The 27,576-nt window shown below is 40.1% G+C and overlaps 1 protein-coding gene across 5 annotated transcripts in view; it reads right to left on the reverse strand.

Annotated features, from left to right (window-relative positions):
* The window catches only part of SV2C (synaptic vesicle glycoprotein 2C), a 101,699-nt gene that overhangs the window by 45,137 nt on the left and 28,986 nt on the right, over nt 1–27,576 (reverse strand). For 4 of the 5 annotated variants that reach the window (XM_077347364.1, XM_077347361.1, XM_077347363.1 and 1 more), the window contains exons 2-4: nt 17,605–18,294; nt 6,385–6,565; nt 1,980–2,131 (exon numbers count right to left, since the gene is read on the reverse strand). In XM_077347364.1, coding sequence (XP_077203479.1) covers nt 1,980–2,131; nt 6,385–6,565; nt 17,605–18,187 — 916 coding nt within the window. In that variant the 5' untranslated portion in view covers nt 18,188–18,294. Of the gene's footprint in view, nt 1–1,979; nt 2,132–6,384; nt 6,566–17,604; nt 18,295–27,576 lie in introns of those variants that run through there. The other variant, XM_077347365.1, reaches the window with a different exon arrangement.

The following is a 27,576-nucleotide window of genomic DNA, read 5'->3' on the forward strand; positions in this document are numbered from 1 at the left end:
TCAAAAATGAAAAGCAATTCATGAAAGGGAGTTGACAACTCAAGTTATTGTCTCCAGTTTAAATGAAGAACTATTTAGCCTGCATGATGCAAAATTAATTAATACACACTGAGACTGTCAGCAAAAGAAGGGAAGAGGAAACCCAAACAGTTTGGAGTCCCTGTGCTCTTTTAAGATGCCAAAAAGAGGCCAGTAGTTGTTTCATGATTCAGTAGTATAATCTTTTGCTTTGTGCTTTTTGTGTTTTATACAGCATAAATACAAACAAATTCAAACATAAAAGACCAGGAGTTTTGAATTCAAAACAATATATTTGAAATACAATTATCTGATGTTCAACAAAGGCTGTGCAGCAATAATCGTTTGTGTAAACCCACTAGAAAAAGGCCCATCCATGTGAAGGGGGTTAGGAAAGAAGGAAGCCACAGAAAAAGCTGGGGAGGTTTGCTTTGGAAATGTTTTGCCCGTCCCTATTTCCCCAGCCTGGATGCAGACTCTGAGCACTTCCCACAACTAGCCATCTTAACAGCGTAATGGTGCTTGACAAGGAAAATTCTGCACCTTGCCCTTTCTGCACGACCCTAGTTGTATTAAGAAGGAAGGAGAAATACTGCTCCTCCCATTGTATCCCTCTTGAGGACAGCCACTTCATTTATCACTGGTGTCTACCCTAACTGAAATGTTACCTCCAGTGTAGTAGCACCACTTTTCCTCACCAGAGTGACCAACAGCAGTTTACTTATAAAGGAGAAAGCTAAGGGACATACTTATTGGTGGCACTGAAACAGCAGCTAACTTTATTTCATTTATTTCCTTTATACGCTGCCTTTCTCCCACATGGGGACCCAAAGCGGCTTTCCCCTCTTTAATTTCATCTTAATAGAAACTGTGAAGTTGGCTGCAAGAGTCTGACTGGCCCCAGGCCAGTTTTCATGGCAAAGTGGGGATGTCCCGGATCTTAGCCCAACATCCTCACCACTACGCAGCACTGGGACTCTTCCCAGCTGATTAAGGCATTAATCCTGCTTTTAGCAACACAGATCCTTACCAAGTATGGTAAGGCAGGATTCCCCACTGTCCCTATTCTGCTGCCCACCAAATGCAGCTGGAATGCAAAGGTATTTTGCTTGCAAACATAGTAGTTCCATTTAAAGAGAAGATGAGTTGGGTTCTTATATATCCTGCTTTTTACTACCTGAAGAGGTCTCAAAGCGGCTTCCTCTCCCTTCCTCTCCCCACTACAGGCACCTTGTGAGGTAGGTGGAGCTGAGAGAATTCAGAGAGAACTGTAATTGGCCTAAGGTCACCCAGCAAGCTGCAAGCAGAGGAATGGGGACATTAAGACTAATAAAGATTGATGGGTCTTATCTTCCATGTAATTGTCTAATTTTCCCTTTAAAGCTATCTTAAGTGACCATCAGCACATCTTGTGTCAGTGACTTTCACAAGTTTATTATTCTTGGTATGGAGAAGCACTTCCTTTAATTGGACCTGAATATGTTGTACATTAACTTCACTCCAAGTCTAGTACTACTATGGAGAGAAAAAATCTGCTTCTGACCATGTTTTTTCATACCATGCATAATGTTATAAATATGCAGTCATATTTTTCCTGGCTTGAAGAGCTCCAAACTTTCTAGCTCCAAAGTTCCTAGCTTTTATCTCATATAGTAGGCATTCCAAAATGATTATCATTTTGCCCCTTTTCTCCAACTAACTATAACTGGAACTATAACTATACACAATATTCCAATGGGGCCTTATAGTGAAGGAACAAAAAGCACTACTGGTTATATCACTAGTACCCATTCAATAGCATAGACACACATTATGCCAATTATAAACATCCAGTTCCAACATGGACATTTCACTCAATTTTTAAAAGCTGGGAGATAAATTCCAAAGAACCTATATTGTGGTTTAGCAGTTATATACAGTGGCAACCACAAAGTTATAAAGCAACAAAAATATATCCTTACCATAGTGAGGAATTATGGCCCAGGCCATGGCAGATGCATAGATGCCTCCAATCATCCAAAACATGCAAAGCCAGCTCAAGTGTTCTCCACGCTTCTCTCGAGCAAGGACTTCAGAAAAATATGAGAACACAACTGGAACAGCTCCCCCAATCCTAAACGAAGACACAAAATTAATCTTAAAGGTGACAGCAAGGAGAACCACATAAAGGTAAAGGTATCTGCTGGGCAAGCACCGAGTCATGTCTGACCCTTGGGGTAACGCCCTCTAGCATTTTCTTGGAAGACTTAATACAGGGTGGTTTGCCATTCCCTTCCCCAGTCATTACCGTTTTACCCCCCAGCAAGCTGGGTACTCATTTTACCAACCTCGGAAGGATGGAAGGCTGAGTCGACCTTGAGCCGGCTGCTAGGATCGAACTCCCAGCCTCATGGGCAGAGCTTCAGACAGCACGTTTGCTGCCTTACCACCCTGCACCACAAGAGGCTCGAGAACCACATACAAGCTCTATATTTCATTGTCCATATAATTAACAACATCTGCATACTACACTTATTTATGTACTACCGTGAGAATGCTGCACTGAGACTTTTGGCACTGCTGGAACAGCTGGCCCCAAGATCTGCATGCAGCAGGGAGGTCTTTCTCCACTGCAAGATGACCTGGTTGGGAGGAGCTATCCTAAACTGGCTCCACTTGCAGCTTGGCTTAAACCAATCTGCAAGAGAAGCCAGCCCCAGCCAAAGCAACATGTTCTTAGTTCCCACACCTCAGCTGACCAGTACGACTGAATATCCCTGCATAAAAGCTAAAGAATTCGGTTTTTATTCACACTCAGCTATGCCACAGCCAATCAAATGAGAGAATCTGTAATTGGCTTAAATAATACTCAGAAGATACCGGTAAGATATTTTTGAAGGGTTTTTTTTTGCCTCAGTTTAGTCAAATGCATATCCCTAATTTCTCTGCATGAATCAAGAGTGCCTGCTACTGAAACACTAAATATATTAATCCTAGGTATCCTGTTTATCAAAATGGCTTGTCTGATGTTGTTCATCATATCACTTGTGGCCTAAACATTTCTCAGACTGTTATTTGCTCTCTCCCATCCTTTTCCTTCCCTACCACATCTCCATGCCCCTAGGAACACAACTTAACCTTAGGTTCATTTAGCAATACTATGTGATTTATGCTACCATGGACTCTGACAGGTCAATGCATAAACAATACATTTTCTAACATATCTGCTACCATTCCTGACAGAACTGTTGTAACAATAGTGTTCACTACAACCAAAACCAAAGGTAAAAACAAAATTATTTCCTATCGCAGTTACTCTTCTGCTTATTTAACAGGGAACCACTTCCTTTAAAGCAATTTAACCATCCATCTGTTTTACTAAAAAGGAGCTTTCCCTTCTTATGATTTATATTGTTTTCTTGGACAGTAAGAACCTAGAATGTTGGAATATTTTTTCCCACATGAATAGTTCATTTTGCTAACTCAACATTCTTCCATAAGGAGCATTCAACAATACTACTTGTATATTTTGTTGTTTGAAATATATTCATATGCTGAATATATTATAGTGTTAAAAAGTAGGTGTCCTCCTCAAATTATTTCTGTTGTAGCAGAACTGATGCTATTGGCCTTAAGAAATTGCTTTGCTACATTCTATTTACTGGCCATCTCCTCAAAACTTCAAACAGATGAACAGTCAACATGTCATCTTGGACGACTAAACACAGTAATTTTAGCAAGAGGAATCTTAGGTCAATAAACCACTAAGTACTACAGAAGTAGACAAATAGGCCTTTTCTTCCCCAAAAGATGACAGCCTCATATCCTCTCTCGTTCTGTATTATCATTATGCAAAACTATTGCTCAGACCAGCTCAAAATACGAATGTATGCACAAACAATAGGTGTTATGAGAACTTCATAAAACTTTACTTTGACATGAAATTGGAATTTAAATTTTGTTTCTGGACCACAATTATTGATCATGTTAGAAATGGTGATAAGTCCTATAAAATGTTAATGCCTGTCTGAAATGTTAAAACATTTCATTTGCAATGGTAAGATGTGACATTTAGTATTTACATCATTACAGTGAAACATCTCAGATATCAATATCAATAAACTAGGTCTCTCAAAACTTTTTCATAGTACGCATGATGGTGATTATGATGATGGGGAAAAAAACAAATTAGGCACATTTAAAAAGGGTTCAGACAAGTCAACAACACAGGCAGATGCTTTATACTGGATCCAAAGGGGTTAATCTCAAAGATCTTAGCAGTTTCCATACACTCCCCTAGGAATATTAAAATCATTTTAAAAATCTGTACTATAGGCTTTGACCCAGTACACCTAGATGAACATGGCTTTAAAGCAGCTAAAGCAGTGGTTCACCAACGTCTCCTTGATATTGATTTATACTCAATCAGATCCTGCTCCCTCAAGTATTACCTACTCAGACTGGCAGTTACTACTGAGTATTTCAAATTGAAGTCTTTCACACCACCTACCACCTGCTTCTTTTTTAGGTGGAAATGCTGGGGATTGTATCTGGAACTTTCTGCATGCCAAGCAGATGCACTGCCACGGAGTTGAAGCCCCTCCCACTACTCCCATTATGAAGACTGAATGAGAAATAACACCAACATATAAAAAGGAAGTTATTTTAATACTAGTAATCAAGCCCGCTGTAATAAAAATACAGCGGGCGCTAGGCAAGGGAGCCCCCGGCAGTCGCGCGGAGCACGGCTGCCGGGGGCTCCCTTGGCCAGCGGCCTGACGCGGCGAGAGGCACTTCGTCAGGCCGCCGGGCAGGGAGCCCCCGGCAGCCGCGCAGAGCGTGGCTGCCAGGGGCTTCCTTGCCGGCGGCCTGATGCTTCGGAGGCGCTTCGCGCATCCCGACATACCAGGCCGCCGGCAAGGGAGCAATTGCGAGCCGCGCTGTGCGCGGCTCGCAGTTGCTTCCTTGTCGGCAGGGCAGGAATCGGCCGGGCCAATTGGCAGGTGCTTCGCATCTGCCAATTGGCCCAGCCGATGGTCTGTCCGGAGGAAGGGGCCAATCGGCATCCTTCCTCATCCCGGACAGAGCCCGCCCTAACTCCTCCCACTAAGCCCTTACGGCTTTATTTAGTCCGCGGTGCCCGTGGCACCGCGGGCTGTGTTAAGATGTGTGTATGGGGGGGGGGACAGAAAATTCAGAGAAAACTTGTGTTGTGCAATATTATTGTACTAATATTGGCTAGATAATATCTTTGCAAGTTCCATTTTGATTTTTTAAACTGGAACTGCAATTTTACTTATTTGTCATATTAATATGTACACAGACATATACTAATTTCTGATATGTTAAAATTTTACGTTTTCCTTTCTTTGAAAGGGCAATGTGTACAAATGTAATTTGCCAACTACTTGGACGCAAACGTCCAAGTTTGGAAGTTTTTAAGAAAAAAAAATCACAAATGCTCAGTCAGTGCAGTTAGTCTAGGGCAGAGGTCCGCAACCTTTTTTGCGGTGCAGAACGCTGCCGATGGGTGGGGGGAGAGGGCGACCCCGGCCCCTGCGCATGCATGGCAGCCCTTGTGCAAACGCGCATGCGCGGACCAGTCATGCATGTGTGTTTGCGCCTGGCAGGGCCACAAACATGCACACGCGGCAGTTTTGCGCATGCGCGCATGCACGGGCCTCCTGGCGGGGAGCACAAAGGCGCATGCTCAGTGGCTTTGCACATGCACACATGTGCAAAACTGCCACGCGTGTGCGTTTGTGGCCCCGCCAGGTGTAAACGCGTGTGAGCGGCAGGTCCGCGCATGTGTGTTTGCACCGGCAGCGTACTGCCAGCCGCGCTTCCCTCTCCCCCCCTCCCGCAGCAAGAAGCCTGCCGGGCCGCAAGCTAATCAGCCGTTTCGGCGGCCGATTTGCTCACGGCCTGCCGAACTTCTCACTATAGGAGGGGGCGGGTGAGGGAGCCGCGGCCCAGTCCCGAGGCCTTCACAGCCTGGCACTGGGCCATGGCCTGGGGGTTGGGGACCACTGGTCTGGGGCATTTATTCTGGATTAACTCTGCACTGTTAGTCCACTAGTTGCTGATATCTGGCCAGACAAGGAAGGACAGACAGAAACTGTTTCCACTCCCCCCACCCGCATCCCTTCTTTGGCTAGTCCAGGGCACTGTTGGGCAGGAACAAAGCATACTAGGGACCTCAGACAATGAAAAGACCCATTCTGCTGAGCGATAGTATAGTCAACAACACTATATCCAAATCTGTTCTCCCAAAAGGGGAATAGTAGCAACCATGATCAAAATGTTACACGTATTAGGGAAATAAATGTACAGTTGTCTAAATACCACAATAAAATTACAAAAGAAAGAAAGTAAGGAAGAGCTTACCCAAATCCAGAAAGTAAGCGACAGAAGAGAAAGAAGCCATAGCCCTGGACAAATGATGAAAGGAAGGCAAAGAATCCATTGACAGACATACATATTAGAAGAGACTGTCTCCTTCCCACCTTGTCTGCCAAGCCTCCCCAGAAGAATGCCCCTACCATCATCCCAAGGTACACTATGCTACCTGAAACACAAAAAAAGAATATGTTACATTATGAAGGACACAACTCTCAGCACTGATTCCTAATGAACACATACTTTGTCATTAAATGATTTATCTGTGAAATAACAATACATAAGATATACTGTAGGTAGAAAATCTGCACATACATTTGTGAGTAGATCATTCAAAAACACACTTACTTTATGTCTGACACATGAAGATTAAACACTATATAATTAGATATCTACAGTTATAAGAAAGTATGACACAAGCAAGAAAATATGGAACTGAAAGGAAGTTCCTAAAGAAATAAAAAGTATAACTATCTGTAACACTATATATTTCTGGTACAGGATTGGAGGAGGAGCTAGTCTCATGGCCTAAGTGCTAGTCAGCACTTAACACCCACTCAGGACAGCTGTCCTGCCCCTGAGTGCCTCCTTCTCCAATCAGCTTGTCTGTCTGTCCTGCGGACACCTAATCTCCTTCCATCCCCCACCCCTGACCACCCCATCCTCCTTCCACTTCCTTCCGAGGCTCAGAAGCTACATATCCCTGCTGCGTGAAAGCTGCCCCTGCCAGGGAGTTCTCTTTCTGAGGGCTTCCAGCCTGCAATTTCTTCCACCTAACCCACCCCCCATCTAACCCTGAAGCCCGAACCTATATTTGACATCACAAAAATTTTAGATATCATTGGAGTCATGGTGTGAAATTCATGGTCTCTTTAATCTCATGTAGTCATCCGAAAATACATTACCTTCCTTATTTTGATCAGTCCTTGCCAAATGAACAGGCCTTACCACCAGCTTTTAGCTGGTGACATAGAACTAATTCAGATTAATCTCATGTCGTCTCATCAGGGTAGACAATTATGGCTGAAGCATATGAAGAAGAGGAGGAGTTGGTATTATACTCCACTTGTCACTACCCAAAGGAGTTTCAAAGTGGCTTACAATGCCTTCCCTTCCTCTTTTCACAATAGACACCTCGTGAGGTCGGTGAGACTGAGGGAGCTTTGAGAGAACTACTGTAAGAACAGCTCTAATACTACTGTGACTAGCCCAAGATCACCTAGCTGGCTGCATGTGGAGGAGCATGGAATCAAACCCAGCTCTCTAAATTAAAGGTCACATGCTGACTGTCATGGTCAACAGACTTTCAATACTGAGACAGAATTCAGAAAATATCTTGGCTTTGTTTTAATGTTTTATTACTTCTAAACCACCCTGAGCCAAGAGGTATAAATATTTAAATTAATAAATAAAACCCATAGAAATACCCACCATTTAAATCACATGACCATGAATGAATTTCTGAATCAGCTCTTAAAGGATCTAGACCAGTGGTTCTCAACCTTGGGGTCAGGACCCCTTGGGGTTGGCTGGCCCCTTCCCCGGGATCACCAGGTTGCCCACTGCATGGTGGCAGGCGGCGGCATGTGGAGGCAGGTGGTGGTGGTGGAGGTGGGTGGAGGTGGCGATCGGCAGCCAGTGGAGGTGCGCTGAGACATGGCAATGACTGCCTCCACACCACCTTGATTGTTGTGCACATGTGTGCGTGTACGCGTTTCCAGTGCCCCACTGGCTCCTTCTGCAGCTGTCCAGCCTGACCAGAGGGTTGCACCGGTGCCTGCCAAGGAATGCACCGAAACACTTCGCTCAGCTCTTTCAGAACTGGCAAGAAAGCAACCCCCTCCCCCCATGGGTCCAAAGTCACCCCATCCCTAACGACTCCATCCGGCAAGCCCCGCGTGCTCTGCAGCACAACCAAATTAAAAAACAAAAAACAAACAGTAATCTCAGACATAGAATCCTTAGTGTATTTCCTAACCTGTGTCTGAGAATGAATGTCTGGCAGTTAAAACTAATGCAGTTTTATGCATCATTCACTTTCTGTAAGTTCCTTTGGAACCCAACAGAGTAGACAAATGGGATACAAATGATGTAAATAAATAAATAATCAATTATACAGATAGGGCAAAGAAAAATGTTTTCATCTGAAAGCTGTTCTCAAAATACTGTGTTTGTCAGCAAATAAGGGGGGGAGACCCCAAACGTTTCCGAAACATGGTAGACACAAACCAAATGCATTTATTATAAGGAAATGTAGTGGATATCAGTTATCAGGCAGAAACTATCCCAGTCTCCTACTCAAAGCAGATGCTATTCAAATAATGCCTTATCTGAAAAGGGTTAAAAAATCAGTGTCTCACTATAAGTAGCAAAAATACAGACTGGGTAAAGATTAAAAAATTAAATTGTATCTGTTCCACACTCATAGAGGCCAATTTCATTACTTAATGTAGATTACAAAATTTTTGCTAAAATTTCAGTGGACAGTCTAAAAAAATGTATTGGAAAAGTTGTTCATGCCAATCAGTCAGGTTTTATGCTGAAAAGGTATATGAAAATAATATAGTCTTTGTGTTAAATGCAACAGAACATATACAGAGAACACAATGATCAGCAGGTTTTGTGTTTTTAGATGCAGAAAAAGCCTTTAGATGCAGAAAAAGCCTTTGATAATGTTTTCTGGAATTTTTTACAAGCAGCATTGCAAATTATAGGGTGCAGTGAAAAGTTCTTGAATTCAATTCAACAACTCTATTCTAGTCGGATGGCAAAAATTTTGGTTACTTACAGGTGATAAAATTAAAATTATGAAGCACAAGGTTGTCCATTATCCTCTTTATTATTTAATCTAGTCCTGGAAGCACCTGCCACAAAGATAAGGTTTACAACAGAACTTTCTGGACTGACTGTTGAAGGAGCGAACTTTAAGATGAGATGCTGACGATGTGGTTGTGGTTTTAACAAAGCCTAAAGTTACAGTGCCAATGCTATTAGATATCTTGAAAGATTTGGGGCACTACTCAGGTTATAAAATAAACATACAAAAAACTAAAATAATGGAGCCTCAGATCAAGCTTTGACTAATACTGCATGTGAAGTTAACACAGATCAAATTAAGTGTCTTGGAGTGATCAGAGACAAGGACTTGATAAATTTATATGAAAGTAATTATGTTTTATTATGGTCTAAAATTCAGCAGGATCTGTAAAGATGGACTAAAATTAAATGGCTTTGTTAAGATTAATATTTTACCTAAGTTTAACTTTTTATTTCAAGTAATTCTACTAGGAACTAAGGACAAGATTTTACAAAAAGAAAATGGCAAAATGAAATTTACAAATTTATCTGGAATTATACAAGGCCAAGAATTGCTTTAAAAATCTTCCAAGACAAAAATAAGAGAGGCCTTCAAGGTGTTCTGAATTTAAAACTTTACTTGCATGCTGCAGCTCTATTTTGGCTATCTGACTGGATTTCTGATTGGAATTCAAAGGATTTAGTATTTGAGAAAAGTGGTGTGGATGAAGGATTTCACAGTCTTTGTTAGCCGATAACCAAAACTAGGAGAAAGATGAATCTCAATTATTGGACCTCAAATTTATTAAATGTATGTATAAATTAAGATTAACATCTAATATATCTTTGTTAAAATCTCTAATAGCAGCTTATTTTGATAAAGCCCAACAGAGAAGACTGGGCTGCTTTAAGTTTAAAGATCTTTTGAACCTAACTAGGAAACTAAAATCCTTGGATGGCCGTACGAGACTAGGCATAGATATTCACTGGTTGGAGTATTATCAGATTTCAACAAGATTCAAAGCTGAATTCCCAAGACATGCGGACCTGGGAACCACGCTAACTGAATCTGAAAATATTTTGCTTCAAGATAAATCTCATTTACAGGGGCAAATTTACAAGTTATTGTTAAAACATGAACAGGTTAAGGAATGTATGATTAAATGGATGTAGAAGTTAGAGCATAATGTTACATTTGATGAATGGGAATGGATATGAAGTAAAACAGTAAAAATTACAAAATCTCAGATCTTGAGAGAAATTTCTCTCTATAGATGGTATATTATGCCTAAGGTCATTAGTAAAATGTCAAAAGAATAAGTTGGAGATGTAAAGAAAATATTGGATCTTTTTATCACATGTGGTGGAGATGCAAAGAAATAAGGAAAGTTTGGATTAAGATTCATACTATACTAGAAATAATGTTGAATATTACATTTCCAATGTATCCTGATTATATGTTGTTAAGTGTGAGGCCCGGAAACATCCCTCAACATTTTTTTTCCTGTCAACATCTATAGCTAGAATTGTTCTCACAAAGGTTTGGAAAAACACAGAGATTGCAACAATTAAAGACTGGTTGGATAAACTTGCAGAACTTTCTCAGATGGCATAATTTACTAGTCTGGTTAATGGTAAATCTCTGGAAGACTTTCAAGAAAAATGGCACTATTACACAGACTATATGCATAGGTAGTAAAATATGATTTCAAAGGTGAGGGGAAGCTATTTCTGTTCGAGGATTCTAAGTTTGTTATATTTTATGCTAACTCTGTTTTATGATGCAATTTGCATTAGAATTTTTTTCTTTTTCCTTTTTTCTTTTCTTTCTATAATTTATGGAAAAATAAAATTGTTAAAATAATTCAAGTGTATAGACACAGTGTTTTCTTCCATTATAATTAAGATAACTGTGCTACTTGCAAAAATAAACTGTATCTAGTAGTCACAGCCATCATTTGACAGGGGGAGGAAATCCTGTCTGAAGCCCTCTCTGTTTATTTATTGTATAAAACTAAAAGACTAAGATATTTATATAGATATAGCTATATAGAAGAGGGTTATCAAAACCCAGTTAATCCCAGGTAATGATCTGAAGCCACTGATGGATTATTTTACTACTAGCACTGAACATATTATTTTGAAGATATCTTCTCTTATCCAACAGTTCCCTCTGGCATTAGGAAGAAAATCCTGACTGACAAGGTTGAGATAATGTACACTTTGTTAAGACTATAATACCTCTAATGCTTGGTTTCACTTTTCTCTGCAACTGAGGTGCAGCTGATCTCTCTCTCCCTCTCTCTCTCTCCCTGACCTCTGATGCCAAATGCATTCACATATCTCTGATTTGACCCTGTCATGGTAACAAATTGGCATGACTCTGCAATTCGAAATGCATTTTTATGGCAATACCCAGGCTCAGATCAATTATGAATGGTACATATGATTCAACAGCACAAAGCATTTCTGATACAGTGTTTCCAGATTAATTCTGTCTCACAAACAAAAACCCTACGGCTGGTAATTGATCATAGGATCAATTGCATAGCAGGGCTTTCCTGCCACCTCCTATGGTTAAAAATAACTGGCCTTCCCGCCCATCTACACACCTTGGTCCTGATACTCAACAGATCTTCAGGAAAAGAATGGGGGTAAAGTGTGTGTGTGTGGGGGGGGGGGAATGGGCACTGCACCAATGGGCAATTGGATAGAAATTACCATTTTCCACCAACTGAAATATCATTCCACTGGAAGAACTATATAGCTGAATACACTTGATAATGATTGATTTTACAAATGATGCTGCAAGCCTTGTGAAGATACACAAAGAAGCCGTCCATAAATACTCTTTCCTTTAAAAAATGTTCAGCTGCAGTTGACATGGCAACCTTGTAGAATTTTCAAAGCATGAGATGTCAAAGGTGGTTTGCCGTTGCCTGTCTCTGTTTAGCAACCCTGGTATTCCTTGGTGGCTTCCAGGTCTATCCTGCTAAGCTTCTGAGGTCAAGAGTGAGCCAGTCTGGGCTATCCAGAGGCGGTTATGAACTCACAGTTTTTCATCAAAGTCAGATCACTGATGCTGTTAAATCACCCCCTTTTAAAACATGTGTTTGTGGGGTTTTTTGCATACCATAGTAGATCAAAGCAAAAGATTCTACATTCAGATTGCTTTCCTCAAGTGGGAGAGTACTTCATCCACTGTACTAGGAGCTCACTGGTAGACTGTGGTCAGCAGCAATGTCACCTGACCGACACATGCTGCTGGCAGAGCCTCATGGGAATCACAGTTCATCGGTTTTTTGTTCAGCCATTGATGGCTTGATTTAAAGAGCAACTAATCACCCTCAGTAATCTAGTACTCAAATTTCCCTTCTTCACTCTCTGGCATTTGGAGGGGGGGTGTTGGAAGACTCAAAGAAAGGCCAGGAGAAGTGAAAGAACAGATAAAAGTAGAAAGGTAAGTTGGAAGAAAAGCTTAAAGAAAAAAAACTAAGTCTAAAGGTTAAAAAAAATTAAAAAGGAAATCTAAAAAGAGTTGTCTCCAAAATTGCTCTCCTTTCTGAGATAGGAAACAAAACTGGAAGGGCACAATAAAATCAGAGTCCAGTAGCACCTTTAATACCAACAAAGATTTATTCATGGCGTGAGCTTTCGAGTGCAAGCACTCTTTGTCTGACTGTGATCTTCTTACATGACAGGGAATATATAGCAAAAATCAATTCTGTTACATCAGTAGACTGTGTCACAACCAAATACAGCCAATGATAATCCTTTGTCAAAACAGCCAATCAGTCCCCTAGAATTCAGTGTACTGAGTCTCACAATGCTCAAGCAGGAAGAAATAGTTCCTGCCACACTTAATGGATGACAGAAATCACCCAATCAAGATATCCTCCACGTCAGAGGAAGAACAGCCTGGCTGAGGAGGTCCGGAAGGCTCTCACTTTCCTGGCTTTCTGCCATCTATGCAATACTGAATCATCAACAGGGCTTTTCAATGCGGGCAACAGGATTCTAGTTACCATACCTCAAAAAAGATATTATAACATTGGAAAAGGTGAAGAAAGGGGCAAATAGAATTATTAAGGGGACATCCTTCCTATGAAGGAAGATTAAAGAGCTTAGGGCTTTTTAGTGTGGAGAAATGATGAATGAGGGGTAAAATGATAGAGGCTTACAAGGTATATGTGGGATAGAGAAGACAGAGAAAGATGTACTTTTCTCCCTTTCTCTCAATACAAGAACTCATGGGCATTCAATGAGATTGATGAACAGTAGGATTAGAACAGATAAAAGAAAGTATTTCTTTACCCAAAGAGTAATTAACACATGGGATTCACTGCTGCAGGAAATCTATCTATCTATCCATCCATCCATCCATCCATCCATCCATCCATCCATCCATCCATCTATTTATCGCAGAGGTCCATCAGTAGCTATAAGCTATATCATAAATAAAATAAATATAAATAAAGTAAAATAAGTTGCAGGCTGCAGAGGAAAGGTAGCTTCTTCAATTTGGGGGTTCTATGACCGATTTTGTGAAGGTTTCTAGAGAGCACATATATAGTAAGCAACCCTTTTCTCACAGCCATTTTCTCACTCAAAACAGCTTTGTTCAAAACAGAAAGGTTTCCATGTACCACCCAATTTGTAACACAGTGATATTAAATGCCCACCAAGTTTTTAAAGAAAACCTACCAATTAATAATTCCTTGTGTGATGTAGATTTTTCTTTGTACTGCCAGGAATAAAACACTTTTCTACGTTGCCGAATAGAGAAAAGAGCATCTTATATTCTCCATTGCCAACAGAAATTGGTCCAGTAAAAGCTGGGCTTCTTGACTGCATATATTTCCATCAGACACTGCCAGCAAAAGCAAGTAGGAGATTTCCTTGGCTTGCAAATGTGCTCCTCTCCTCTCAGAAATGTAAAAATACTCACTGGAACCAAGGTCATAAACCTTGGCATCAATAATACAATGCATACTTCAAAGTGCTCTTCCAGCATCAAGCCTCTCTGAAGTTTGCAAGGGTAATGCACACTGCTTATGTATATATTCCCAAAAACCAAGCATCACCCCCAATGTCATTTCCAGGTGCTCTTACTTGCTCCTGGAATGCACACACCCCACACCTTGCTGGCAGCTACAAGAGACATGGAATCCCCATCCCCCCCCCTCCACGAAGAACATTTCTGTACTCTTACTGGTTTAAAAGGTTCTGTGAATATTCTACTAACATGCATAATCCTCTTTGGTACAGTTTGTAGCATCTAGCAATCTGCATGATTAAAAACACACCTACACTTGCTGGATTAGCAGCCACAGGTCAAAATCAAATTGTGTGATGTGCACATAGGCATATGCATCCAATTTTGGATACCAATCATCCACACTGTATTGCTTTCAGTGAGATGCACATGCTTCTATATATCCACACATCTCCTCAACAACATTCCACAACCCAAACATGAACATACATGAAGCTGCCTTATACTGAATCATACCCTTGGTCCATCAAAGTCAATAGTCAACTCAGACAGAGGTTTTTCATATCACCAACTGTCTGTACATTTTAACTGAAGTCACCAGGGATTGAACCTGGCATTTTCTGTGTGCCAGAGTTGGGTTTTTATGGATTGATTGATAGACTGATTGATTGTATTTCTATACCGCCCTTCCCGAAGGCTTAGGCCGGTTTACAGGAAACAACAAAATATTACAGGTAACATTGTTCAAGTAACAGTAAGGAGGTAACAACAACAATAACAACATTTACATAATAACAATAACAACAATAATATTAAAGGAAGGTGAAACTGCAACTGCAAGAGCCTTAGCTCAACTTGTACTGAGACCCAGGGGTTGGGTGGATTTGTTTACAGTCATGGTAGGAGGGGAGGGCTTGGGGGCCAATTGGAAGCGATTGACAGGTCGACCTCAACCAAATGCCTGGTGGAGGAGCTCCCTTTTGCAGGCCCTGTGGAACTGCTTTACATAAAACCCAGCATGCTGGCAACTCTTCTCAAAATTCTTAAGAAACTTGATTCTTTAAAATCACATGGATAGTCCCCCAAAACGGGATGGTTTACCTATGCAAACCTCTATTTAAACTGATTGCCTTTGGCAGCTTGAAAAACACAAGTCCTTTGTGGAAGATAAATACTCAACTCCCTTTTTGGAGGGCAAAACGGGACCAAAACTAGTGACGTAGCTGTGTTACTGTTATCTTTCTTCCTTCTCTATGCATTGGATGTTGATTAGTCTTCAATATGCAACTGTGTTTTTGAATGTTTTAGTAGTGCCTTGAAACATTTAAGAATTAACTACTGGAATGCCCTGGTTAACAGTATGTTTTATGATTTAATACCAAGGAGATTTTTTTTGCAAAAAATAAATAGAATAAAGAAGTTTACAGAAACATACTAAATCTTTTCTTAGATTATATTTAATTCAATTTATTTTCATTACACATTGCCTCTTGGGATTTACCCTTTGGGTAAATTTACCCTTTGGGGCTCCTTTTTTTTGCTTGCATTCAATATACTGTGCAAACCCTTTTCTTGTAATATTTTAACCTTGTGTATGTCAAGCAGATGCTCTACCAATGAACCACAACCCCTCCCCTTCAGCTGCACACAAGTACAAGAGAGGCATGATTTTCACCAACTACAACCCCCCCCCCCATGTGGTAGTCCTCTGATTTCCCATCAAGCTATTCCTGGTGGGTCCTCCTTCCCCTAACCAGCAAACTCCTCATCAAAGGAAGAGGCCAATGATTATGAAGACTCTGGAGAGGAGGTTGCTGGGCACCTAACACCACTAAAACAGCAGGCAGTTGCAACACCTCCAGCCCCCTTCTGTGCACCAGTCATCCCAAGAGTCTGAATCTGCCAGCTCACAGTCGTGCCTTCAGACTCAGAACTTGAACCTTCCACTCCAGAGCCGTCACCACACCAGAGGTCTTTCACCAATGCCTAAAGCTCTCAAAGCTGGCCACTTTTAACAAGGCACCACATATTTAAATAACATTAGCCTGCTCCTGGGAGAAGCAGGTATCCCCACTATTTTGCATTATTGTAAGGTCTCCGTTAACCCACAGCATTAAACAGAACAACATCTTTGACCTATTGTTGGCTCCAGCTCCCCCTTAAGCCTGACAAAGTAGCAGCATCTTGGGCTGCCACAGGAGAGGGAAATTAACAACAATAGTTCCTGTCCTATAGAAATTCTAGTGGGGTCCAAGCCAAAATCAGGAAGCTGGCACTTCTTTCCAAAGCAGAGGAACAGATATTAAGATTGTCTCATTTTTTATTGTCATTATAAATGTTTTTTAAATAGTAATTAGTTATTATAATGCTACAGAACTTCAGTATCTTTTAACGTTATTTTCTATTTGTATAATAAAACAATGTTATTAAACTGTGCTTATTACAATTTCATTTGTGATATATATGATATCAGAAATTAATTTTGATTTTCAGGAAAAAGAATATATGTATTAAAAAATTAAAACTGAACTAAAAAGCTAGAACAAGAGATTATTTCTAAATGATGCATAAACATATTTAGAGAAAGACAATTTTCCCTGACCCATCCTTCACTGTGGTGCACACAAAACTACCACTCAGAAAGGTTGCTGAAACTCTTATTGTTGCAGCTGACATTTTCTAGATATTTCACTTAAAATTCAGCATCACTTTTAAAGGCACACAGAACACGCACACTTGTGACTGTACTTATTAAAACCCTTTTGATTTCTCTCACAATTACTCAGATGATGAATATACAAACTGGTGTTAGCCAACGTTAAGGCAGCAACTTTACCTGCAAGACTAAAACATTCACAGGAACCAACCAGGAAGGAGTCTCACAACTGCCACAACAGCACCATCTTGGTGACCATTTAAAGTTGCAAAACAGTTTGCAAAGTCTGGGGCAGGGGTAGTCAAACTGCGGCCCTCCAGATGTCCAGGGACTACAATTCCCATGAGCCCCTGCCAGCATTCGCATGGGAATTGTAGTCCCTGGACATCTGGAGGGCCGCAGTTTGACTACCCCTGGTCTGGGGTAACAGTTCCATAGTACCATGTGTTTTCTGGGTGCTTTTCTTTTCTACCTGGCCAACCCTGGCTTCAAGGACCTACTAGTCCTTTAGGAGAAAAAAAGGCAGCGGTTCAAACAATAATAGCAAGGGGTGTTTCCCAACTCTTATCTTTCTAATAGATGTTCTGGGTACCATTCCAGGAAGTCTGCCAATTTTTAAAGTTTCAGAAAACAAAGTAGAGAAAAAGCAAACAAAGCTTCTGTCTCACACACAGAAAAATCACATCGGCACCTCAATACATTTTTGGACCTACCAAAAAGGCATAGGATACATATTTATACAAGCAGGAAATATGCTTACCAAGCCATCCTGATCCAGAATTAGGGATACAAATGTCGGTCTCAGCACTAGGCAATACAAATCCAACGACAAAAACTTCTACTCCATCTGCCATTAGTGCCATCCCTAGGACAAAGAAGAGGGCCCACTGAAAACGGCCATGACCACATTCTTGAATTATTAGCTCATATTGCTGTGCTAGTTCTTCTTCATCAGCTTTTCTTTCTGTCTCTAGCTCGTGACGATCCTTGTAATCATCTCGGGTGGGACGTCCTAATGCTGCTACCCCATCCTTGTTCTGTCCTGTATTGGGGATTCCCTGATATTCTCCTTCATAAATCTCATCATCTTCATCATGTCCTTCTGTTGCTTCACTTGATCCTTCATCTTCGTTTGCTTCTCCATCATAATTTCCTCCTTCAGCATAGTATTCAGCATCTTCTTCACCTTGGAATCTATTGTAAGATCTCTGTGTATACCCATCCTGAGCTTTGTCTACAGTTTTGTTCACTTTCTTCACTGTTTGCCTCTTGACTTCCTTGGCAATGTCCTGAGCCCCTTTTACTAATGAAGTCCTATCTTCCATTTTGTAAGCTCCATCCATTTTGTGTTAATCAACGTGTCACTAAACTGATTGCGTGCAGGAGAGCTATTGTATACTCGACATCAACAGCAGCACATAGCAATGTGCAGTAGGTTTCAATGCAATATCTGGAAAAGAAAAAGAAGGGAGGAATTAAGTTTTGTTCACAGAATGGAAGAGTTTATCGTTTCTAGCTTGATCCCTGCCTAAAAGAAAAGACTACCCACACAGTTCCCTACAGATTATCCTACACAATTCTGACCAGAATGCATGACGTGTGAGAGTTGCTGCACTGCAGAAAAGCTCCTGCAGAGCAAATGGTTCCAGAGGACAGAGGAAAAGGAGCCAAACTGGAATCTAGAAGTGCAGCAAAAATCTTCCATTGATTCTCGCTGGCTGCTATTTCCATTATATAAAAGTGCAGTCCATTTCCATACAGGGCTCAAATATATAAAATACAAGTAACACACATGTGCATTAGTTCTGTCCTCACATCCAAAGACGTAACGCATTTTGACTTATACAGGTCTTCCTCAGAGGTCAATATTAAGTTCACATAAATGTTTGAGAAAAACACAGAGATATACATATGTTTTTGTGCCAATCACATGGAAGTAGGCATCCAGATACTGGATTATAAAAATTTAACTGAGATGTTTCCAGAAGAGAACAGCATCTTACTTGATAATATTTGCTGTTCTTCACTCATCTTTGCCATCCTATTTATTGCGATGATTATGTTACTCATCCTAAAATTAGATGGCAAACACATTCAAAATGAAATCAAGTGTGGATTTGGCTTCCACCTTCAGTCTTCCAGCTATACAAGGATTCCAATCCACATTAACTCCAAAGGATTGCTCAGGTGTTTTCTAAATCAAGTATTTCACCTATAAGAGATTAATGACACTTCACCGCTAATATAGAATGAAGGCAATTTAGACAGACAAAAAGCCATCATTATTCTAAGAACTGAGAATACAGTCCCAAATGCCCTTATCACACTGATTTAACAGCTCTGCTAAGATGGCAAAGGGATGGAAATGCAAACACACAGTAGTGATTTCCAGTGATTAAATAATAATACATTTGTTTCTGAGATAAATTCACGAAGGAAGCATGTTTGATTTAAAGTCTGCCTGGCATTGTTTAAAAACACATTATGCAATGACATTGCAAAAAGGTGACATCATCCCATCAAGTTACCTTTGAAAGACCTAAGTTCTCTATCATGCCTTCAACTGTAAAGTGTTCCTATGGGAATACTAAATTCAAATTATTTAAGTGGGGGAAATTCTCTTTTTCTTGTGAATGTTAAGATACTATGTCTTATGCCATCTAAAAGCTGATTTTTGAATAAATGAAATTATTGTAAAAAAATGAAAATTCACGCGAATAAAATTTTTCAGAATATGCCTAGAGAAGGATACGCTTTATAAAACAGGCTGCAAAAGCGTAATGGTTGACTTTTGATCCACTTGCAGAATACAGTTGGTTTTGGCACATGAAAGCAACCTGCTCAGCAAATTCCAAATTGCTGTTGGACCCTGGCCCCAAAGAAGCATGACTGGCCTCAACCCGAGCGAAGGCCTTTTTGGCCTGGGATCCAGCTTCGTGGAATGAGCTGCCCTCGGGGATCTTGGACCTAAGGGAGCTGCCAAAGTTCCAAGAGGCCTGTAAAGCAACACTTTTTCACCAGACATAGTTGAGACCAATGTTAGGTTGTTGTTTTTTAAATAGCTTTTCAGAATCCTAAATATACTTTCTTAAATTGATATAATGTTCTTAATGTTTTTAGAATTTTTTTCATATTTGAAACCTTCCAAAAACTCAGTTTACCAACTAAGTTTATCATTTATTTTTTGAATGAAGCAAAAAATAATAATTGCTCTTCTTTGCCTGAAGAGCACTAGGTAAAAATATAGTAATGCTCTTTAAAGATTTTCCCCCAGTGCAGAAACACATCCATATATTCAAGTTCCTCTAAACAATGAAATAAGGGTATTATTATTATGTGTTTGTTATAATGTGTGGGGCATTTCAAAGCTTGCCTTTCAAAAAAGCGCTTTCAATGATTTTATCATTAGAAAAGAAAGATTAATTGGCAAGTCTAGATGCTTGTCTTTCTGGTAAATAACTGTCTCAGTAACGGGAAGGAAGGAATAGAATGACAAGCAAATAACTTCACTTAGGGAAACCAATCATGGTGAAGTGGGATAAAAGGAGCAAAGTAAGCACATCAGAGAATGGATCTGTGCATGGAAGGATGGTTCCTTTTGAAACAACGAAAAGAAGCAGCGCCTTTTGCTTGGAGGAAAGAACATTAGTACCAACAAAGAAGGCAAATAATATGGTCAACATAGATCCAAGTAATGCATAATTTTTTCTTTCCTTTAACCAATGCAGTTTGTAACATTTTTATTTTAATGGTATGAAAATAGGACTTTTGTAGGTACAATTTTATGCAGAGATAACACCCCTCCAAATTCCAAAGACATAGAAGGGTATAATCAACTAGGATTATACTACTGACATCTCACAGATGACCAAGGAGCAAAACTTTTCTGAATGAACCTATAATTAAATGGCTGAAATTTTACTATTAACTCTATCATCCATGAAAAGTAAACACTATGTTTATAAGAGCTTCTGGTTCATTTTGCTATAGAGGAAATTAGATGATGCAGGGGGGGGGGGGGTACCAGCAAAGAAAGTACAAATCATGCTTCTATAGCCTACTCCCCCCAACATTCAGTTCTAGTCTATGTTATGTAATATGTTATCAAATGTCAGCAAGAGACATGTCCAGCAATGTCTGTTGCTTGCAGATACCGAATTCATTACACCACTACCCTTTTTTTTGCAATAGGGTTTCCACACTGCAGACCTGCCAAGCTGGCAGCTAACATCATCTTTCTGAACTCTCCTCGGTTCAGCCAAGAAAATGTATAATTGCAATTTTAAAATACCTAACTAAGTAAACTGGAGTAAAATGGAAATGCTATTAGTCAGGACTCTCTTCAAAGAGAACAATTAATTTTTATTTTATTCATAGGCTCTCCTGTCTTCTATGCATATATAAGTGGTGTGGTGTATATGGGGGAAAAACACACAGACAAGGTAGCAACTGAGCTGATTAATTACATCAACAGCTGTACAAAAATTGAAATGTTAAAATGGAAAATACAGCAGATATTTAATGAGTAGACCTGTTGTACAGATTTTAAATGAATGAAAAGCTAAAACGCAGTAAAAACCACACAAGTGTCTAAAATAAATTGAAGTCTGTTTGAAAATCTATGGGATTAAAAAAACATTTAGGTATTTTAAGGAAAAAATGTAGCCAAACCATGAAAGCCCTAGCCTGGCTTGGTGGAACGCTCTTCCCGGAGAGATCAGGACCATGTGGGACTTGGGACAATTCTGCAGGGCATGCAAAACAGAGCTGTTCCACCAGGCTTGCAGTTGAGGCCAGGAACAATATCAAAATTCTGGCCTCCTGGCTCAAAACAGCAGCTAAACTGTCACCATATTGTAAATTGACATCTGGACCTCCCCCTGCTAGAAAATTAAAAACAGCTATGAAATTATTCATTTGTTAAGGTATTTTAATATATATTTTAATATCATTATTGCTAACTGCCCTGAGTCTTTGGGGAAGGGCAGGTTATAAATATTGTTGCCACCACTACCCCCCCACACACACACACACACAAAATTCCTGGCTTCCTTTCTTGTTTTCTGAAGAGAGGAAAGAGTCCCATATACACAGAAGAAACCCAGCAAACTCTTTGGTACTCACTTCCAAGTAAACATATATAGCCCAATGTCAGCAGATTACAGGAGTTAAGCAGGGTCTGCCCTGGCTAGGATTTGGATGGAAGACCTCCAGGGTTGAGACAGAGGCAATGACAAACCACCTAAACTGTGGTTCTCCAGATGTTCATGGACTACAGTTCCCATGAGCCTCTACCATGGACATCTAGAGAGCCAATTTGACCACCCTTGCTACAGTCACCATAAATCAACTGCTACTTGATGGCCCTTTCAACCACCAAACATACATTAGATAAAGCTATAAGCGATTCTCTCTACTCATGTGTGTCCCTTTCCACAACCCACAAACTGTTCAAGGCAAGCATAGTACAATTCAATATATCCGGAAACCATACATTTTATAACAAAGAGGTAATGATATAAGATATAATAACTTTAATAACTTGATGACCAAGACTTATACTGTTAAGTCTAAGAACAAGTTTAGCTTTAGGTCGACCCTGTTCCATTTCCAAGATATGACAAGATTTGGGCTAATCATCCAAGTCAGGGCTATTCATCAACAAAGATATTGTAATTCTGAGGTACTTTTTACTCAGTAGGTATATCATCCTAAGCAATATATGGTTGCAGGTAACACAATTTTAATCTTCATTAGTTACTGCAAACAGAGCTGGCAAACTAGAAGTGCTAGCTACTCGGTATTAATTATTGCAGAGTACTACAGTGTGACCTTGAATGTGGCATCAGAGAGACTGGCAGAGAAATGAAGATATATGCAATGAACTCAACACCCATCTTTTCTCTCCCTTCACTGGATGACAGCTTTGTTCCTAGATCTAATTGTTCACATGCACTTTTCTACCTCTCTCTCAGACATCTGTAACAAATTCAGCTCAGCAAGCTTTTCTTACTCAACTTCTGTATTGAAGCTGACAGATATTTAAAATACTCTCTGCCATATTTAATGATCCAACTGAAGTAGCTCAGACCTATCTCTCCCCCATGCAGAAGGAAAAATTACACATTTTGTCTTTAGAAACAAAATGTCATGAACTGGGCAGAGTTCAGCTAGTAAAGTCCTCTCAAAGCAAGCATCCACCTCCGTCCGGCAGGTGCACAAAATGGTTTTTCCCTGGGTCTTCTCCCGAAGCCGCTGCCATGCCCCAGCGAGGCCGTCGGTACCAAGGATTAACAGGGAGAAGAGGGTCTCTGCCAACTTGTCATGAACTGGGTAGAGTTCAGCTAGTAAAGTCCTCTCAAAGCAAGCATCCGAGATTTCAGGGTAAAAATCCAAAGAAAAGCTTTATTGAATAGGCAATACAAAACTGAAGGCAGCCAAGAAGCCAAGAAGCAAATTTCTTGGCAGAGACAATAGACATAGGCACACAAGGTATCTTTATAGGACCTGTACCAAAGGGGAAGGGGGCATTGGAATTATGGTGGGAGAGCAGCAACGGGAAAGGGTGCGAAGATTCTCAGGCTAGGGCAGATATAAGCTTTCATGACTCAAAGCTCATTTGCTATCTAACAAAGCTATGACTCATTGAAGCTTATACCCTGGAAAAGATTTGTGACTACTGGACTCAGATTTCATCAGGATACATGTAGCAGATTAACTGAGTTAATGCAGCATTGGCAATTGTGTTAGGGTCAAAGCCCTCCTCACTAATTAGATCTTTATTTCCCTTCCTGGGAAACTCGTCATGGGACCATCGCGACCTTTAGTGATTACCGTCTGTATCCTGGGGAATAGCTGACACCTCACCATATGCTTTGTCCACTCCAGACATTAATATCACCTGCCTGCTGAATTTCTTCTTTTACACCATCAATCAAATCAAATCCATTGTTTTAGGGGCTACAGAGCCCAACCTTAGCCTGCAGATACAAATCTGGCTGAAACTTCCAAAGGGTTGGAGCCAAGTCTGAAAATGCTTTAGCTTTCAATGACAATTGGCCCTTCAGAACCCCTTGGAGTGTAATGTTCTCCTTGGTGTAATGCGGTCTCACAGTATTGTGCCACCCATCCACCAAATGTAGAGCACCAAGACAGTGAACAATCAAAAATTAAAGCAAATTAAATTAAAACATTTAAAACATGAATGAGGAAGGAATGCCAAATAAAACAAAATAGTCTTCTCCCACAGGTAGAAGACAGTGAAAAGGAGACAGACTAATCCCCCTGTGGAGGGAATTCCACATTTTTGGCTCCATAATTGAGATGGTCCTTTCATGGAATGCCAACCATCTGGCTTGAAATTACAGGGGCACTTGAAGCAGAGAACATGAAGATGACCATAATGGTGAGGAAGAGTGCATGCACTTGAAAGCTCATGCCTTGAATACATCTTTGCTGGCCTTAAAGGTGCTACTGGACTCAAATTTCCTAGTGGTGAGGATAGATTTATATGGTAGCAAGGGAATACTGTAGACACAGTAAATGGATATGTTCAGAAAGGCACTTTCATAAAGGGAATCTGATTGTAATTTATTGCACTATGGAACTTATGATCTTGTTTGCACTGGATTGTTTTCTAATTTTTGTAGTCCAGTTATCACATTGTTTATGATATGTCTTACATGGTCTTTGTTTATTGCAATTTTTCTTATTTTATAGTCAAGCTTGAGTCTCAACAAGGTAGACTATAAATAAACCAAAAACCTTGTTTACAACACCAGATAGTGACAAACATATATTGTAGAGCTGATATTTTGTTTACTACATCATTTCCCACACAACTTTTGTTAATACTCAGACAGCTGTGGACTTCATTTCTACTGACCCTGTTCTGTAGTAACCATTCTACTCTTTCATCAAAGCCCTTTTTCTCTCTACAGCCAGTTATCACATTTTTGCTGCATAATTCCCTCCTATAGAGCCTATTGGAATGACTACAAATGTGTGCAATTCACTCACAATTTCTATAAACCTGTGACTATCAGTCAGCATACTCCTGGACACAGTCCTCTACACATTCTGACTATATTGCCTACCACCAGGGAAGCAATGCAGAGGACTCAAGTACACAGTTATAAGCACCCTGTCTAGTTAATTCCTCCATGTATCACTTAGCCAGTAAAAAACTCTTTCTGCTGAATGCCAAGAACATTTCAAGACTGATTCCCACAACCATATGACAAACACCACCTTTTAAAAGCCTAGGAGACATGTAATTGGGTCAATGTAATTGATTACACTGGCCTACAAAAGTAGACAGCTTTAACCATTAATAATATACAGGCGCCAAGTGAAGTATGGTAAATAATAAATTAAAGCAGCATGCTGTGCATTTCCCATTAACTACAAACAGTATATTTAACACCTTAAACAGCCATGCATGGTTCCTTTACAATGTTCTCCATTTTACAGGCTGACTAATGCATAGTGATAATTGAAAAATAAAACAGTATTTTCTAAACAGTCAAATAAAACAGTCAAAATATTCTTGTAATTAAAAAAAAACTTTCCTACATGCTAAACATCCCACTGTATTTTTATTTTTAATCTCTGCTAACTCAAATGATCAGAGGGGGTTTGTTCTTCTCACTTTGGTCTTTTTCATAATATCACCAACCTATTCTTCCTTGGCATTGGAATACACATGCTTTCTTGGTTTTATTCTTATCATCCCACTTTGGGTATTGGAATACACAGGCTTCTTATTTTCTCATTAAGATTTCTTCCCAGTCATTTACTCATGAATGGTACTTCATCTTGTTTCTGACTTACAATGAGTGCTCCTCAAGGAACTGGACTTTTTTTTTTTTGCCTCCTCCTTTGTTCTCTTATAAATTTAAGCATTATCAGTTTTATGTTGATGACTTTCAGCTCCTCCTCGTCTTCTGACCCCTGCTCTTTCTATCTAAAATCTTTGACTTTTTGCAGTTTATGATTCAGTGTTTTCATACTACCTTTAACTTTATTTAAATAGAATTGTTCATCTAGGCTTTCTTTTGACTCTGTACAGCTTTCCTTCATCTTGGCAATACTTCTACTTTCTTCCTACTCTTTAAGGAACAGATGAGTTTTTTTAAATTTCTTTCAAACTCCTACAAATGTTCCCTTAAATATTGCTAATGTGTGTGTGTGTTGTCATCTACTGTAGAGCTTGTCTTCCTAACATTCTTGTGAATTCTCTTCCCATTTTGTCTCTCAACTTCAACATATTGCTGCCTACTTGGGAGATCCAAATATTTTGCTCACATTATAGACCACTCGACTAGCTTCCTTTTCCTTATAAAATCTAGTTTGTTACTTTTTAATCTTCACATATTGGATCCTACTTATATACCTTCATTTTCTGTTTGCCTTTTTGTTATCTTGAGTCTGACCGATCATGCGTGAAGAGGAAAGGCCAGGCCAGTGCTTGCATGGCAGTGGTGCTAATCCCCGCTTATGCGTGACAACACTATGAGCCCGGCCTCCTCCCAGTCTTGGCCCCTTTTAGGGTCTCCAATGGCCCACAGCAAGGGAATGCTAATTTTTTTGAGTTCCCTTTTTTGCCACAGGTACTATCAGTGGCCATGCCGGGCCAGACCCAAGCATACAGGGCCTCCCCTGTCTACCGTGTCTCAGCATGGACAAAAATGCTCCATTTGGATTCATGGTGCTGCAGAGCCAAACATGGTGTGTTTTTTTTCTTTCCGTGAAATTGGGATTGCATTGGCACACAATCCCACCCTCATGGAAGTATACCTATCCCACTTTTCCACCAAGAGTAGAATGTGCGCACACACAACTCTAGGACAGACTGTGTGTGCTGGGAGAAATCTTGCTTTTTCTTTTCCTTTTCCACTTTCTCCCCCATGGAAACTCTCTTCTTCCAAGTCTTCACCCTTCCTTTTGTATACCCTTCCATTTTCCTAATGATCTAGATTTTTTAAAACTGTAAATCAGAAGGTTATGAGAAAGTAAGGTAGATACATTCATGGAGCATAGGTCCATCGGTAGCTACTAGCTAAATTGAGTAAAGAGAATCTCCATGTTCAGAGCCTTGGGACACTAGTGTTAGACAGCAGTATCTCTGCAATACCTCAGCATGTTTGCCCTGTTTTTGAACCTCAGAGTAACTGGTGGTCACTGTGTGAGATGATGGATTATGAGGACCACTTGTCAGCAAGGTTCCTCTTAACGCAGACAAAATAAATCAGTTCACCTGGAGAAAATGGTTGCCTTGCAAGGTGGCGTCTATGATACTATACCGCACTGAAGTCTTTCCCCTCCCCAAACCCCCACCCTCACATCAGGCTGCACCACAAATCTCCAAGTATTTTCCAAACTGAAGCTAGCAACCCTATGAATAGTGAAAACATCTTAACTACCAAGCAAAAATAAATGCAACCTCTTGTAAAAGGAGAGACATAAGAAGGGAGTGTGTTTTTTAAAAACAATCCTGAAAGTAGACAGAGGGAGAAAGAAAGAAAAAAATGTGCATACAAGAAAACAAATGCCATTAAAAGAAAAATGTTGGAAAAGACTAGACAACTATTCTATAAGCACCCAGTAATTAATTACCTGTATTTAGCTCTTTACTATAAAATTCAAAAGGCCTTACAAATCTGCCAACAGCTGTCAGTGTCTCCCACTTGATAATCAAAGCCTGAAACCAACAGATAAGTGAAGGACTGAT

This window comes from Paroedura picta, chromosome 7 (assembly GCF_049243985.1).
Source record: "Paroedura picta isolate Pp20150507F chromosome 7, Ppicta_v3.0, whole genome shotgun sequence".
Classification (NCBI taxonomy): domain Eukaryota; kingdom Metazoa; phylum Chordata; class Lepidosauria; order Squamata; family Gekkonidae; genus Paroedura; species Paroedura picta.